At 38.0% G+C, this 14,335-nt stretch overlaps 1 protein-coding gene across 3 annotated transcripts in view; it reads left to right on the top strand.

Annotated features, from left to right (window-relative positions):
* The window catches only part of PHKA2 (phosphorylase kinase regulatory subunit alpha 2), a 68,436-nt gene that overhangs the window by 24,212 nt on the left and 29,889 nt on the right, over window positions 1–14,335 (top strand). For all 3 annotated transcript variants that reach the window (XM_063305148.1, XM_063305150.1, XM_063305149.1), the window contains exons 14-21: window positions 123–201; window positions 1,285–1,419; window positions 2,806–2,915; window positions 7,690–7,834; window positions 9,517–9,595; window positions 10,222–10,388; window positions 11,505–11,678; window positions 13,026–13,114. In XM_063305148.1, coding sequence (XP_063161218.1) covers window positions 123–201; window positions 1,285–1,419; window positions 2,806–2,915; window positions 7,690–7,834; window positions 9,517–9,595; window positions 10,222–10,388; window positions 11,505–11,678; window positions 13,026–13,114 — 978 coding nt within the window. The remainder of the gene's footprint in view (window positions 1–122; window positions 202–1,284; window positions 1,420–2,805; window positions 2,916–7,689; window positions 7,835–9,516; window positions 9,596–10,221; window positions 10,389–11,504; window positions 11,679–13,025; window positions 13,115–14,335) is intronic.

Genomic DNA, 14,335 nt, shown 5'->3' with positions numbered 1-14,335 from the left:
TACTGGACATCTGATCTAGTCTCTAATGAATTTATATATTTCTGAAGTTCCCATGGTAGTTGCTACGGAACAGGATTATCACCACTGAAGTCTGCCTCTTTTCTTTCTTCCTTCCATTCTAGGGATTTTTGGCTACTGGTGAAATTGATCCATTAAACAGAAGATTTTCAACAGCTTTTAAGCCTGATGTGGTTGTTCAAGGTTGGTGATTATTCATGTGAAATTTTTAACTCTGTAAATGTTAGAGAAAGGTGAAAAGGTGGAGAGGGAAATGAAATGAAAATAATGAGAAGCTGTCACTTCCACCCATGAGTTCTTTTTTTTATTATTATGAATTTTATTAAGTTTAAAGAGAAAGATAAAAGCTATGAAAAAATAAACTACAAAAAAGAAAAAAAACTAAAAAGGTGTGAAAACACAAAAGAAAAATAATTCAGCTAATGAGACACATCACTAAGTTTCAGGTGGAATAGCAGGAAATGACAAGTACTGTATTGGTCAACTATCTAACTGTGTGATAATTAGACTTTTAAAATTATCACATTCCCTGTATCTACTAATTCCTCATGGCATCTGTAAGTCAGGTTCCTTACCGTCTGTTTCAGTAGATATTTCACAGCATTTGTGAATAATGTAAAAGATCATCTCCGTTATTTGGAATGGTGTCAGATTTCTGCATGTGCTTATTGTGTTATGCAGTCTAAACTGCCTTTGACATTGAAGCAAGGAAACAGAGAAGCCTGGGTAAGCAGAAGTTTTGGATGCCATCACAATTTCTGTCACTGTATTGGGAAAAAAATAGAAAGTAAAATGTGGGATTCTTTCATTCTCTAAACTGTAGTACTGAATTAAACTATTTTTTAGGGAAATTCATTTTTGTCAAATGCAAAGAGATATTCTAAAACAGTCATGGTCAACTTTAATCATGGTTTTAAACATATTATTAGCAGTTTTATGTCCCCTTGAATTCTTGGAGGCTTACACAGCTGCTTTAAAAGGCTATCCTTGACTGTCTGTGCCTGAGGGCATCTGCATATTGAGAAGGGGTGCCACCCTGTGCTAACATGCTTTATAATAAGACCATTCGGAATACTTAGCACAAACCTACTAAAGTATCAGTATAATAGGCAATTGTCTCCACTTACTTAGCTGAAGTAATCAAACACTAGTCCAGTGAAAAAAGTCTTATTTTTTTCCCCGAAGATCCTCTTTGATTATGCTATATTTGTAGAAAAATGTCATTGCTGTCCTTGATTGTGGTTCTTTGTTTTGCTTTCTGAATAGTAAACGTTCTAGCAGAAACAAATGAAATTAAGAAACTCTTACGGCATCATGGAATTAATGTGCAAAGCATTGCTGACCTAAGTCCCACCAGAGTGCAGCCAGCTCGGATTCTGAGTAATCTTTATGCCAAGCTTGGTAGGTGCTGTAAAAAAAAAAAAAAAAGCTGAGAAATCTTACTGACTTTTCCAGCATTGCCCCACTGTGACATTTTTAATAGAGAATGTGATTGTTTTTCAGTAAGCTATTTAAAAAATAACTGTACTGGTAGTCAGTCCTTAGTACGTAAATTTCAGGTTTTGATTTGAGTAGCACAATTACGTGTTTTTAGAACTTCAAAACCCAATTAAAGGGATTATTCCATTCCCTGTGATAACAAATGTGTTTCTTTTGCATTGTTACAAAAAGCAGGGTTCACTCATCATGCTAAGCTGTGGTACGGTTTGTCTGATTTTGGTTTGGCATTGGGGGGGGGGGCAAATGGGTATCAGAATGACAAAAGAAGCAGTGTGGCATTGCAATGCAAGCCCCACTCTTTTCTAGAAGCATTGTGATGTCTCTTCTGATGCAATATCCTGATATTGCTTTATCATTCTGACAAAAATAGCAACTTCTGTGGCTGCAGCTGTTACATTGTACATTTAACAAACTATTGTAACATGCCATGACTTAACACAAAAGTGAGCAGCCTATCGAGTAGATGTCAAGCACCCCTTTTGTGGTCCCCTTGGAGTGCGTGGGGACAACATTGTCAGGCTGGGTTTTTTTCAGAGTTGAAAGGGGGTTAAGGTGCAACTGGGTTGTCTTAACCTCTAACTCCTTTTTAAAAATTGGCTACTTTGCCCCATATTGGCTGGAAGTTTAACAGTTATATTGGAAGAATTCTTTTTGAATTAGGAAATGTAATTCCATTTCCAGTCCCCCAGCAGATGGCAGCATCTATGCAACCTTGGCAGATTTTGAAGGAAAATGATGAACTGTTGGATTGATTAACATTTGCAGGGGACACTACTAGGAAATTCGAGGCATGTATGCTGGGCTGGACAACCACTTCTGCACTGTTGTCAAGAAAAATGCATTAGGAGTTGAGCTGTACTCCAGGTGCCTTTAGTTTATAATCTCAGAATTAGATATTATGATGCCTATTCAACACTATGTAATCTCTAGGGGCAGCGTTCATTATAGTTCACAGTTTTGAGCGAATTGGAGAAACTGTAGCTCAGTGTTTTTCAACCTTAGCAACTTTAAGATGTGTGGACTTCAACTCCCAGAATTCCCCAGCCATCAATTGTAGCTTATGGGTTAGGTTTATGTGTGAACCAAGTCCCTAAACTTGTAAAGTAAACCACAATTAAACTATGGCTTAGCAACCATCTTTTTCTAACACATCACCACTGCAAAGGATACAGCCAAACCCACTCGGAGTACCAGGATACCGAGATGTGGCTTGGTTTGAGTTGCATAACAATATACAAGTAGACACCAAAAGTTAGCTTTGAATGGTTTTTGTTTTGCTTCATTTAGGGCGTAATAGGATCATGAAGCTGAGTGGGAGACCTTACCGGCATATTGGTGTCCTGGGAACATCAAAACTATATATCATAAGAGACCAAATATTTACTTTTACCCCTCAGGTAAGTTTGTAATATGAACAGGAACCTCAACTCTTTCCTACTTGCTCTGCTCTAGTGGCTTCTGGTACTGATATTATGTAGGTTGAACTGATAAAAGTCTTTGTTTTAGCTGTTTTCTAAGGTAGATGAGGACAAAGCAGGAGTACTGAGAAGCTTTAATTTCCCACTTATGGAACCCTAGTTTTGCTAGTGGCACAGGCCCAAAGAGAATAATAAATTAATACTACATAGGTTTTGTTGATTGCTCCTGTGCTACAGGTTAAAGATTAGGGAGTTTGTGGACAAGGCTTAGAAGCATAGTAGTTCCTGGTAATTCTTTTAGTTAGACTATCAGAACTTTAACCACTCAGTTATTTTAATTTTACTTTTAATTGTCCCCATGAACAGAATCAAAGAGCCAAATTTATATCATATTTCTATCTTAGATTTACATCTGCCCTTTATTTTGTACAATTAAAGGCGGCATATATAATCCTCTCAGCTCCTATTTTCCCCAGAACAACAACCCTGTGAGGTGGGCTGGGTTAAGAGAGAGTGACTAGCCCTACGTTAGCCCAACTGACTTCTGTGCCTAAGGGAGAACTAGAACTCAGGGTCTCTTGGCACCGTAAGCACAGTGCCAAACTGGCCCTCATATGTTTTTTATATGCAGTCTGGAGCCTCTGAATATTTAAGAGGAAGACCTTGTGTAACTTCCATATACAGATAGCCCTCATTTTGTGAACACAGTTGGGACTGACAGTTGAGACCAGTCGTTAAGTGAAGCAGTTGCTAAGTGAAACCTTACTTCAGCTTTCCTTTGCTTTACAAAGGTCATAAATGTCTGGTCTCAAAGTCACCATCATAACTACAAACGGTTGCTGTATGAGACAGTCACTAAACGAGGACTATCTGTAGTTAAAATAGCTACTTCCATATAGTTAAAATAGCTACTTAATAAATGTATCAAAACATTGGGCTTCGGATTATAGCTCTTAATTCCATGTGTATAGAAGTCTTTCATTTGGTGAATAACTTCAATTTTTATCTATTTATTAGTCTTTATGATATAATCTGGCCAGACAAATCAGGCTGTTATCACGATTAATCAGAAAGGATCAAATGCCTGACCATAATTCTTTTCACTTCTTTGCCACTTTTTAATGCATAACTGTGGAAAAGATTACCTGATTGAAGAGTAATGAAATGAACAGGATTAAATAATTTATACTTTGATGTATTCTACTCCTGTATTTTGGCTAATAAATCTGGAGAAGGGTCAAGAATATTTTCTTCTATCTGTGATTTATGAGTTTTATGCCTTATAGATTTTCTACAAAATATGCTCTAGTACAATCTTGCCAGAAATTTAATTATTTAAGTTTTTATGATCATCTTAGAAATCTCATGGTTTATATAAAAGCAACTAATACAACCATCAGTAACACTAACATCTAATTTTTTTATGGGTATGAACAGCACGTGCAATAGGACTGATGGGAATTGAAGTTTAATAACACCTGGAAGCCTTATCATAGTTTGCTAGAAAGGCAAACTTGGTCCCACCAAGTTCAAGTAAGGTGGGCATACTTCATGCAATCCTGCACCTCATTTCTGGCTCCTAAGAATTTAAAGATTATGATACTGAAATTTTGCAGCAAAATGGTTGTAATTCAGACTGTTTTAGGGATTGTTTAGATATAGTTTTAAGGTTGAGAAAGTAATGGTTTGCATCAGAGATATCTCCTGCTCCCATTAAACCCTGAAAAATAAGCTGACAATTTTGGAATCATCCAGTCTCCAGAAGTGGCGCATATATATTACTCTGCGACTGCTCATTCCTAGCTTGAGTTTTATATATAAGTAGGATGATTTTGAGAGCCAGTTTGGTCCAGTGGTTAAGGCAATGAGCTAGAAACTCAAAGTTCTAGTCCTGCTTTTGGCATGAAAGCTGGTTGGGTGACTTTGGGCCAGTCACTCCCTCTAAGCCCTAGGAAGGAGGCAATGGCAAACCATTTCTGAAAAACCTTGCCAAGAAAACTGTAGGGACTTGTCCAGCCAGTAGCCAAGGCTCGGACATGATTGAACAGAAAAAAAAAAGGAAGATTTTGAGGTATTCTCGTCCCAAGTTGTTTAGCTCTTGTAGACTGACAAGGCTATAAACTTAATCCAATTTATTGATCTTATTGTTGCAGTAACTGTAGTATCAAAAATATATTCAAGGAGAGTCCCATATAAAATGCCATGGTCCAAGTGGGAATTTACCAAAGATTTGAATGCTTACGATTAGGCCATTGATCCTTTAATTAAAACTGAAGCACCAGTCCCAATCCCAACTGATGAAAGCTGTGATATTTGTTGTTGTTTATTTGTTTAGTCGTTTCTGACTCTTCGTGACTTCATGGACCAGACCATGCCAGAGCTTCCTGGCGGTCGTCAACAACCCCAGCTTCCCCAGGGACAAGTCCGTCACCTCTAGAATATCATCCATCCACCTTGCCTTTGGTCGGCCCCTCTTCCTTTTGCCCTCCACTCTTCCTAGCATCAGCATCTTCTCCAGGGTGTCCTGTCTTCTCATTATGTGTATTTCAGTTTTGCCTTTAATATCATTCCCTCAAGTGAGCAGTCTGGCTTTCTTTCCTGGAGTATGGACTGGTTTGATCTTCTTGCAGTCCAAGGCACTCTCAGAATTTTCCTCCAACACCACAGTTCAAAAGCATCTATCTTCCTTCTCTCAGCCTTCCTTATGGTCCAGCTCTCACAGCCATATGTTACTACGGGGAACACCATTGCTTTAACTATGCGGACCTTTGTTGTCAGTGTGATGTCTCTGCTCTTGACTATTTTATTGAGATTTGTCATTGCTCTTCTCCCAAGGATTAAGCGTCTTCTGATTTCCTGACTGCAGTCAGCATCTGCAGTAATCTTTGCACCTAGAAATGCAAAGCCTTTCACTGCTTCTACATTTTCTCCCTCTATTTGCCAGTTCTCAATCAAGCTGGTTGCCATAATCTAGGTTTTTTTGAGGTTTAGCTGCAAGCCAGCTTTTGCACTTTCTTCTTTCACCTTCATCATAAGGCTCCTCAGTTCCTCTCGCTTTCAGCCATCAAAGTGATATCATCTGCATTTCTGAGATTGTTAATGTTTCTTCCAGCGATTTTAACTCCAGCCTTGGATTCCTCAAGCCCAGCATGTCACATGATGTGTTCTGCGTACAAGTTGAATAGGTAGGGTGAGCCCTGCTGTACTCCTTTCCCAATCTTAAACCAGTCCGTTGTTTCGTGGTCTGTTCTTACTGTTGCTACTTGGTCGTTATACAGATTCTTCAGAAGGCAGACAAGATGACTTGGTATCCCCATACCACTAAGAACTTGCCACAATTTGTTATGGTCCACACAGTCAAAGGCTTTAGAATAGTCAATAAAACAGAAATAGATGTTTTTCTGAAACTCCCTGGCTTTTTCCATTATCCAGCGGATATTGGCAATGTGGTCCCTAGTTCCTCTGCCTTTTCTAAACCCAGCTTGTACATCTGGCAATTCTCGCTCCATGAATTGCTGGAGTCTACCTTGCAGGATCTTGAGCATTACCTTACTGGCATGTGAAATGAGTGCCACTGTTCGATAGTTTGAATATTCTTTAGTGTTTCCCTTTTTTGGTATGGGGATATAAGTTGATTTTTTCCAATCGGATGGCCATTCTTGTGTTTTCCAAATTTGCTGGCATATAGCATGCATTACCTTGACAGCATCGTCTTGCAAGATTTTGAACAGTTCAGCTGGGATGCCATCGTCTCCTGCTGCCTTGTTATTAGCAATGCTTCTTAAGGCCCATTCAACCTCACTCTTCAGGATGTCTGGCTCTAGCTCACTGACCACACCGTCAAAGCTATCCCCGATATTGTTATCCTTCCTATACAAGTCTTCTGTATATTCTTGCCACCTTTTCTTGATCTCTTCTTCTTCTGTTAGGTCCTTGCCATCTTTGTTTTTGATCATACGCATTTTTGCCTGGAATTTACCTCCGATGTTCCTAATTTTCCGGAAGAGGTCTCTTGTCCTTCCTATTCAATTGTCTTCTTCCACTTCCATGCATTGCTTGTTTAAAAATAATTCCTTATCTCTTCTGGCTAACCTCTGGAATTTTGCATTTAATTGGACATATCTCCCCCTATCACTGTTGCCTTTTGCTTTCCTTCTTTCTTGGGCTACTTCTAGTGTCTCAGCAGACAGCCATTTTGCCTTCTTGGTTTTCTCTTTCTTTGGGATGTATTTTGTTGCTGCCTCCTGAACAATGTTGCGAATGTCTGTCCATAGTTCTTCCGGGACCCTATCTACTAAGTCCAGTCCCTTAAATCGATTCTTCACCTCCACTGCATATTCCTTAGGAATATTAGTGAGCTCATATCTAGCTAATCTGTGGGTCTTCCCTAATCTCTTTAGTCTGATCCTAAATTGTGCAAGAAGAAGTTTGTGATCTGAACTACAGTCAGCTCCAGGTCTTGTTTTTACCGACTGTATAGATGTCCGCCACCTTTGGCTGCAAAGGATGTAGTCAATCTGATTTCGGTGTTGTCCATCTGGTGAAGTCCATGTATAAAGCCATCTCTTAGGTTGTTGGAGTTGTGATATAGGTCATATGTATTATATGTATCAGAGTTGCTCTTGAGAAGGGATTTCCTAAACCAGTCATATCAGTCTGATGCTAATAGGCATGCTGTCCACAATGATGGGGGTAGTAACCCAACACATCTGGAAGATTGGGGATTCCACTTTTAACTTGAATTTCCTTGTAGTTTACGGACCAGCATCACTTCTACTTGGCTTTAGACAATCGGATGATTGTGGAGATGCTACGAACTGAGTTGGCTTACCTCACATCCTGTTGGAGAATGACTGGAAGACCAACTCTCACTTTCCCAATCACCAGTACAATGCTTGGTCAGTAAAAATAACTTATTTGATATTTTTATAATTATTTAAGCGCATATCATATGGAATATTAGCATTTTGGTTTTCAAGCAATATTCCGTACTAGATATCAACATGAAGAACCAGAGTAATAAATTACTACCTTTGGAAATGTTGGTTTACTATTGAAAATAAATATGATTTCTATAAAGGTTGATGTTAACCTGGCTTTCTTATGAAGAAGCAGCTTAAAATAATATAATTCACAGGAATAAAACAATGGTTGCAAATCATTTAGCATAGTCTTGTGTGAAGTGACTTGTTCTCTCCTTGAGAAAGTATAGGAAGAACAGGATTTTCTTCATCAAAGCAAAGGGGCAACATGCTTTGCTTCAAGGAAGTACTTTGTGTTGCCTTAAAATATTCTCTTTTCTCTCTTACCTCTGGCACTGCAAAAAATAGAAAAGGCTTTTGCGTATCTGCTGATTTCACACCATTTTGACAAGGCTAGAGGAGAAAGCTGAAGGTCTCCTCAGATGCACTGACTAAAGCCAGACTGAAGCTCTGATGTGCATGTGCAGAAGCCTCCTTGGGCTTTCACAAGGATGCTTCTGAAATTCTTTGAAAGCTGCTTTGTTTCAATGAAGATTTAAGAACAGCACCCCTTTCACAGCATGATCTCCTTGCTCCTAAGAGCAAAGGGAAATAGTCATATTGCTTTGGTTGCAGCTCCTGCTCAGTGTTTTTGGCATTTGGGAAAGGCAGCATATTCCACAAGATAATTACATGCTGTGTGAAGAAATATTTATCAGTTTTAAATCATCTACTAGTCATTTTCATTGGGTGGTGTCTAGTTCTAGTATTACGGGTGATGGAGAAAAAAAATGACCTTTTTCTTATTGTGCATAATTTTATAATTCTCAATCATATCTCCTCATCTTTTCCCTAAATGAAGCAATCCCAGCTGTTGCATCCTGTCTGTATATATCAGCCCCCTGATCATCTTGATTGCATTTTTCTTCACCTTCTCTAGCTCCACAACATTCCTCTTGAGGTTTGGTGACCAGAAACATATACATCAGGAGTCTGGTAGCACCATTTCCAATTAACACATTTTATTAAAAGACATAAGCTTTTGTGAACTGTCGGTCACTTCTGTAGCTCATGAAAGCTGTGCCTTTTAATAAAATTTGTTAGTGGGAAAGGTGCTGCCAGACTCCTGATTTTTTGCCACCATAGGCTAATGTGGCTCTCCTCCTATAATGTCAGAAACATATATAGTACTCAAGATGTGGCCAACTGTATATTTGTATAGAATCATTATAATATTAGCTGATTTATTGTTTATCCCTTTTTGAATGACCCTAGCATGAATTTTGCCTTCTTTAAAGCACACTGTATAAGTGATTTCACTAAACTATCTACACTGAACCCAAAACTTCTTTCTTGGTTGGACATACCCATAGTCCAATTGAGCTCAAGCTTTTAGCCCTCATGCTAAAATATATGTGATGTGTTTCTTTACTGTGAATAAAATCACCTACAAATGGGTTGTTGCTGTTTTTCTTCATCTATAAAGGGAAGATTCAAAGCGATAGACAATATAGCTTAGATGTTGCTTAAACCAAAACTTCTTCGTACAGGATTTTATTTCCAAAGATATTTCTCCAAGATGTGAGTATGTATGAGTTTGTTTTGTTTGTTTATTTTAGTTGATGATGGGACTGATATTGATCCTGCAATTCTTGCCACCATAAGAAAGCTTGGAGATGGATATTTTGGAGGAGCAAGGTGAGTATTATGTGCGTTGGAAATAGCTGAGGCAGTTCCTTTTTCTTATTTTTGGCACAGTATAAAACTTTTCTGCCTAATGTTTTTTTGTGATTAGATGTTACTGTACAACTTGAATGGAGCATGTTGTTATAAATGCTGGATTGTTTGCATTTACATTTGTTACTCTATGTATTCAATGTATTTTAAAATACTTTTTAAGTTCCAGAAAATCGGCATAAAAGGGTTTTAATGAATAAGATTAGGCTGCAGGTGTGATACCAAGTTGGGAAGTATAGAAAACTCAAAGAGACAAGTTAGATGACTCTGCAAGGTGCAAAAGGATGTGATGGTGATGGGCATCTTTATTTCCCTGAGCACCTAGCTATCAAACAGTATATCTTAATAGGATTGCTTATCTATCATGATACTATGTGAGCCCAGTAGTTGTGAAAAACCCATTTTTCTATCTAACAGTTGTTGACCAGTGTGGTCCTTAGGAATTTCTTTCCAAAGTATGTGTGTATGTATATATGTGTGTACATGCATATGTGTCTGTGTGTTAGTATGTGTGTAGAGGCACCCAGAGATATATGTATGGGGTCGTATAACAAATATGTATTCTTCTTCAATCTGTTATTTTCCAGGGTGAAGTTGGGCAAACTTTCAGACTTTCTGACCACTTCATTCTATACAAACCTAAGCTTCTTGGATCCTGATTGTGACAGCAAACTGTTTGATGATGAGAATGAAGGCTACTCTAGTCCTGAAAGTGGCTACGAACTAGAAGATTATGCCGACTTTTGTGACAAAGGTAATGATGCACTGTCTTTTCATTTTATTTGAGCAGTATTTCCTCTTATAGAAATTGGCAAATAGTAACCAAGAGCAATTTTGGCCATATTTGATAACTACTTCATTTTAGCCCTTTCTGGATATGCAGCCACAGCAATCGTGCCTTAAAGAGTATTGTGACGTGTTCTAGATTGAGATTATATAGAAGAGTTTCAGGAGCTGCAGTTAGTACAAAATGCATATAGTGGATTGTTTTCTGATATGAGTTTGTTGACTATATTACGCTAGTAAATCATCAACTGCTATGATAAATAATTCATTTCTGGCTATAATTCAAGATGTTGTTCCTAACTTATAAATCCTCAAATGGTTTGGAGACAGATTATAACTATAAATGCCCCCCCCCAATGCATCTGTAATTAAGATCTACTTGAAAGGATCAAGAAAGGCTATATTAATAGAAAGATGGACAAAGTTTCCTCTATGATGGCATCAGTAGAAGAACCTTTCTAAGGAAATCAGAGGAGTAATTTTGAAAGAGGAGTTAAAACATTGTAATTCCATATGAATTGTATTATAATTTCCTCCATTCTTCGCTATTTCAAAATATGTTTTTTTTTCTGTGAGGTTTAATGTTTCCAAGCTTTGTTAAAAATTTAAATTAAGTCCATGCTAGGCCAAAAAGCAACTGGGAAATAATTTGATAAATAATAAGAAAAAGGGGAAAGCTTTTTCAGAATAGCTAAAAAACGGTATCAGAAAACACATTTCAGCAAGTACACTTGTATGTTTTGTTCAAAGATGTTTAAGTTGTTAACTGAAGAGGGGTGGGACATCTGGATATTCCAGAAGGAAGTTTTGGGCTTAATGGATAGCAGAATGGTTTAAGAGGCTGGGTATGTATGAGGAACAGAGGCTGGAAGAGTTGGAATAATATAAAAAACTTGGATATTGAGAGAAAACACATTCACTACTTGCTTGTATTCATAGAGTCTGAAGATTAATAAATCAAAATACTACAAAGGACAAAAGTTCTTGCCTTGCTCAACCATGCATATGGCAAAATATAATGGTGATTGGGAGGAAGCATAGCTTCTTTACTTCAAACAGCTTTTCTTTGAATGTTTCTTGACAGAAAGCCAGGATGAACTGGACCAGTATATAAACAGTATGTTACAGAGTACGGCTCTGAAATCACACTTACCTCCACTCACAAAAGGCACTGGTTCATCCTATGTGTTCAGTGCTGCTCATTCTACTAGAGAAATACTATCAATCATGGCCAAGGCTAAGGGACTGGATATTCCAAGTAAGTTTTTGTAACCTTTTAAATCTATGCTTTTTAACAGATGGAATGCCTGTAAATGCTGACCTCTTGCTACTACAAAAATCTGCTATCCCACGTGAAATATATTTATTTTAGTAGGATTACAGCATAATTCCCCCCCCCCAAAAAAGGTATTATTTTCAGGTATCTGTAGAAATAGTAGAACGGACACTATCATGGCACATACATACTGGAAAATTTGCCTAGTTGGTCACAAATTGTTAGAAATAAAGTATGACTAAGTAAAGACAGATATAAGAATCCAATGTCTAGAGAATGCTGTATTTTATTAGGCTGACAAATACAGCAGGTTATGAATCATACTATTTGAAACAACAAAACACATGCTGATAAAGGTGGAGGAAGAAAAGTTTTAACAAATTATAAATTAAAAATCCTAAAATATTTCCTCTGATGGTTTTGGCTAGAGACAAAGGGCTTTATGGTTAGGTACGTTCCTTATTTGTGAGGTGCTAAAAATCTAGATGTACAGAGAAAATTGGAACAAAATTGAATGGAAACTATAACAATTCCTAGTTCAGTATTTTGGAAATTATGCCATGGTTTACCACTTCGAACAAGCCAAAATGAGCCTCAAGACTTGGCCATCCCTTCCATTTCCTCTTCTCTTTAGCAGCTTTTCATTTAAGTTTCCCTGAATCTGCTTTGCCTTGAGCAGAGAGTGTGAGTTATTATACAATTTGGTCAATTTGACATGTAAAGTTTAGAAATCAAACATTAGCTTAGAATTTGTTATGAACCACGATTCCTGGCCTGGATAGCATAGCAAGCTAAGAATCTGGGATAGTATAGTGAAGCACATAGAAGTCCTGGCCTAATCTCCGTGTGCAAACTTGTTCCGTCTTATATGCCTATGTGGATGCGAAGTGGTATGAGAATATGTAACAGATCATATGTTTAGTGATTAAGGTTTTGAATCAATATGCTGATAGTGGAATATTTTCATGTTAATATAGCTTTCTAGATCTGAACACAAGTGCTAGTATATAAAATAATTTTCTATAGGCAGGAGAACACTGATAATAATCTAAATAGAAATTACAGATATGTGTAGCCAAACTTTGATTCATCCAGCCTTTTCTTTTTAGGAAAAGCTACTTTTGAAATGGCTATATTCTCCTCTTTCAGCAGTGTCAGCTACTCCATAACAAGCCAGCTTTTCCTGGAAATGGTCTTGGAGTTTGGTTAAATGCATCTGTTTATACTGTCTGACTGATCCTCAGTATCATTTACATTTTGATTTCCAGCAGCATTTGGATTCATGCAGTAGCAGATCTGTAAAATGATCTTACATTATTTGTTTTCCAGATGTTTCAATGTCTTTGCCTACAAAGGTTTTAAACACACACCGGAAATCTCTGAACCTTGTTGACTCCCCTCATCCACAGATGGACCAGGTATGCAGTTCTAATATTTCCATTTGGAAAATATTGTACTTGCTAGTTTTATAAATTACTGTGATTCATTCATTCAAATTCAAAGATTTTTTTTTAATCATATGGCATAGCAGTTCGGTGTTCATGCTGCTTTTTCTTGCTGGGAAATCCCTGTGAGATCCAGCAGCCAGATGTGTAGACTATTTAGCCGTGACAAGTCATGTTGCCCGGGGTGCACCATGAGGAGGCTAGTCTACATTGCACCGAGTTGGGCTGAGAGAGAGGGACTGGCCCACGGTCACCCAGCCGGCTTTCATGCCTAAGGCAGGACCTCACAGTCTCCTGGTTTCTAGCCCAGAACCTTAACCACTAGACCAAACTGGCTCTCATATTCAGAGATGTACAATTAGAACAGAAATAGTATTGGAGCACAAGTTGCAAAGTCTCAGCAGCTGTCATTTTTGGTAGGCAAGTTAAAATTAAATTTACTGGTTTTAAGAAAGGATAGGGTAGAAAGATGTCTGTTTTACTACGTCCTGTTTTGATTATATCCTCTTTCCCCTTGCCCCATCCAGATGCGAGCCCAGGCCATATAAAAACACTGAGGCAGCCCTTGACCCCAAACAGGAATCACTTCTTCTGGGCTGGTGGCTTCACATGGCATTTGAGTGGCATTCTGTGAATGCAAAAGTAATGGATAGTCAGGATGGTGGCTAAAATATTTTCATACACACACACACACACACACACACGTACACACACACACACACACATACACACACTGTTCAGTCATGTCTGATTCTCAGAGACTGCCTGGACAAGTCCTTGCAGTTTTCTTGGCTGGTTTTTCAGAAGTGGTTTGCCATTGCCTCCTTCTAGGGCTGGGAGAGATGACTGGCCTAAGGTCATCCAGCTGGCTTCACACCTAAGGCAGGACTAGAACTCAGTCTCCTGGTTTCTAGGCTGATGCCTTAACCACTACACCAGACTGGCTCTATAGTTCATATTATTTATACTGAAATATAACTAAAACCAAATACAATTATTATGCCAATTACTGGTCAGTCATTATTTAATAACATTCTCAAGCACGTTAAGAACTGCTATTTGATACCAGCTATTGGAATCTCTGGCAACAATACTGGAGCTTTTTAGGGGTCATATATAGTCTTGCAGCCTTTAAATTATACACCTCTGCTATAGAATACATTGTTGTACACAAAACCCACATTGGTAAAGTAT

Source organism: Candoia aspera, chromosome 5, assembly GCF_035149785.1.
Source record: "Candoia aspera isolate rCanAsp1 chromosome 5, rCanAsp1.hap2, whole genome shotgun sequence".
Taxonomy (NCBI): Eukaryota; Metazoa; Chordata; class Lepidosauria; order Squamata; family Boidae; genus Candoia; species Candoia aspera.
This window is presented reverse-complemented; position numbering and strand designations above follow the sequence as displayed.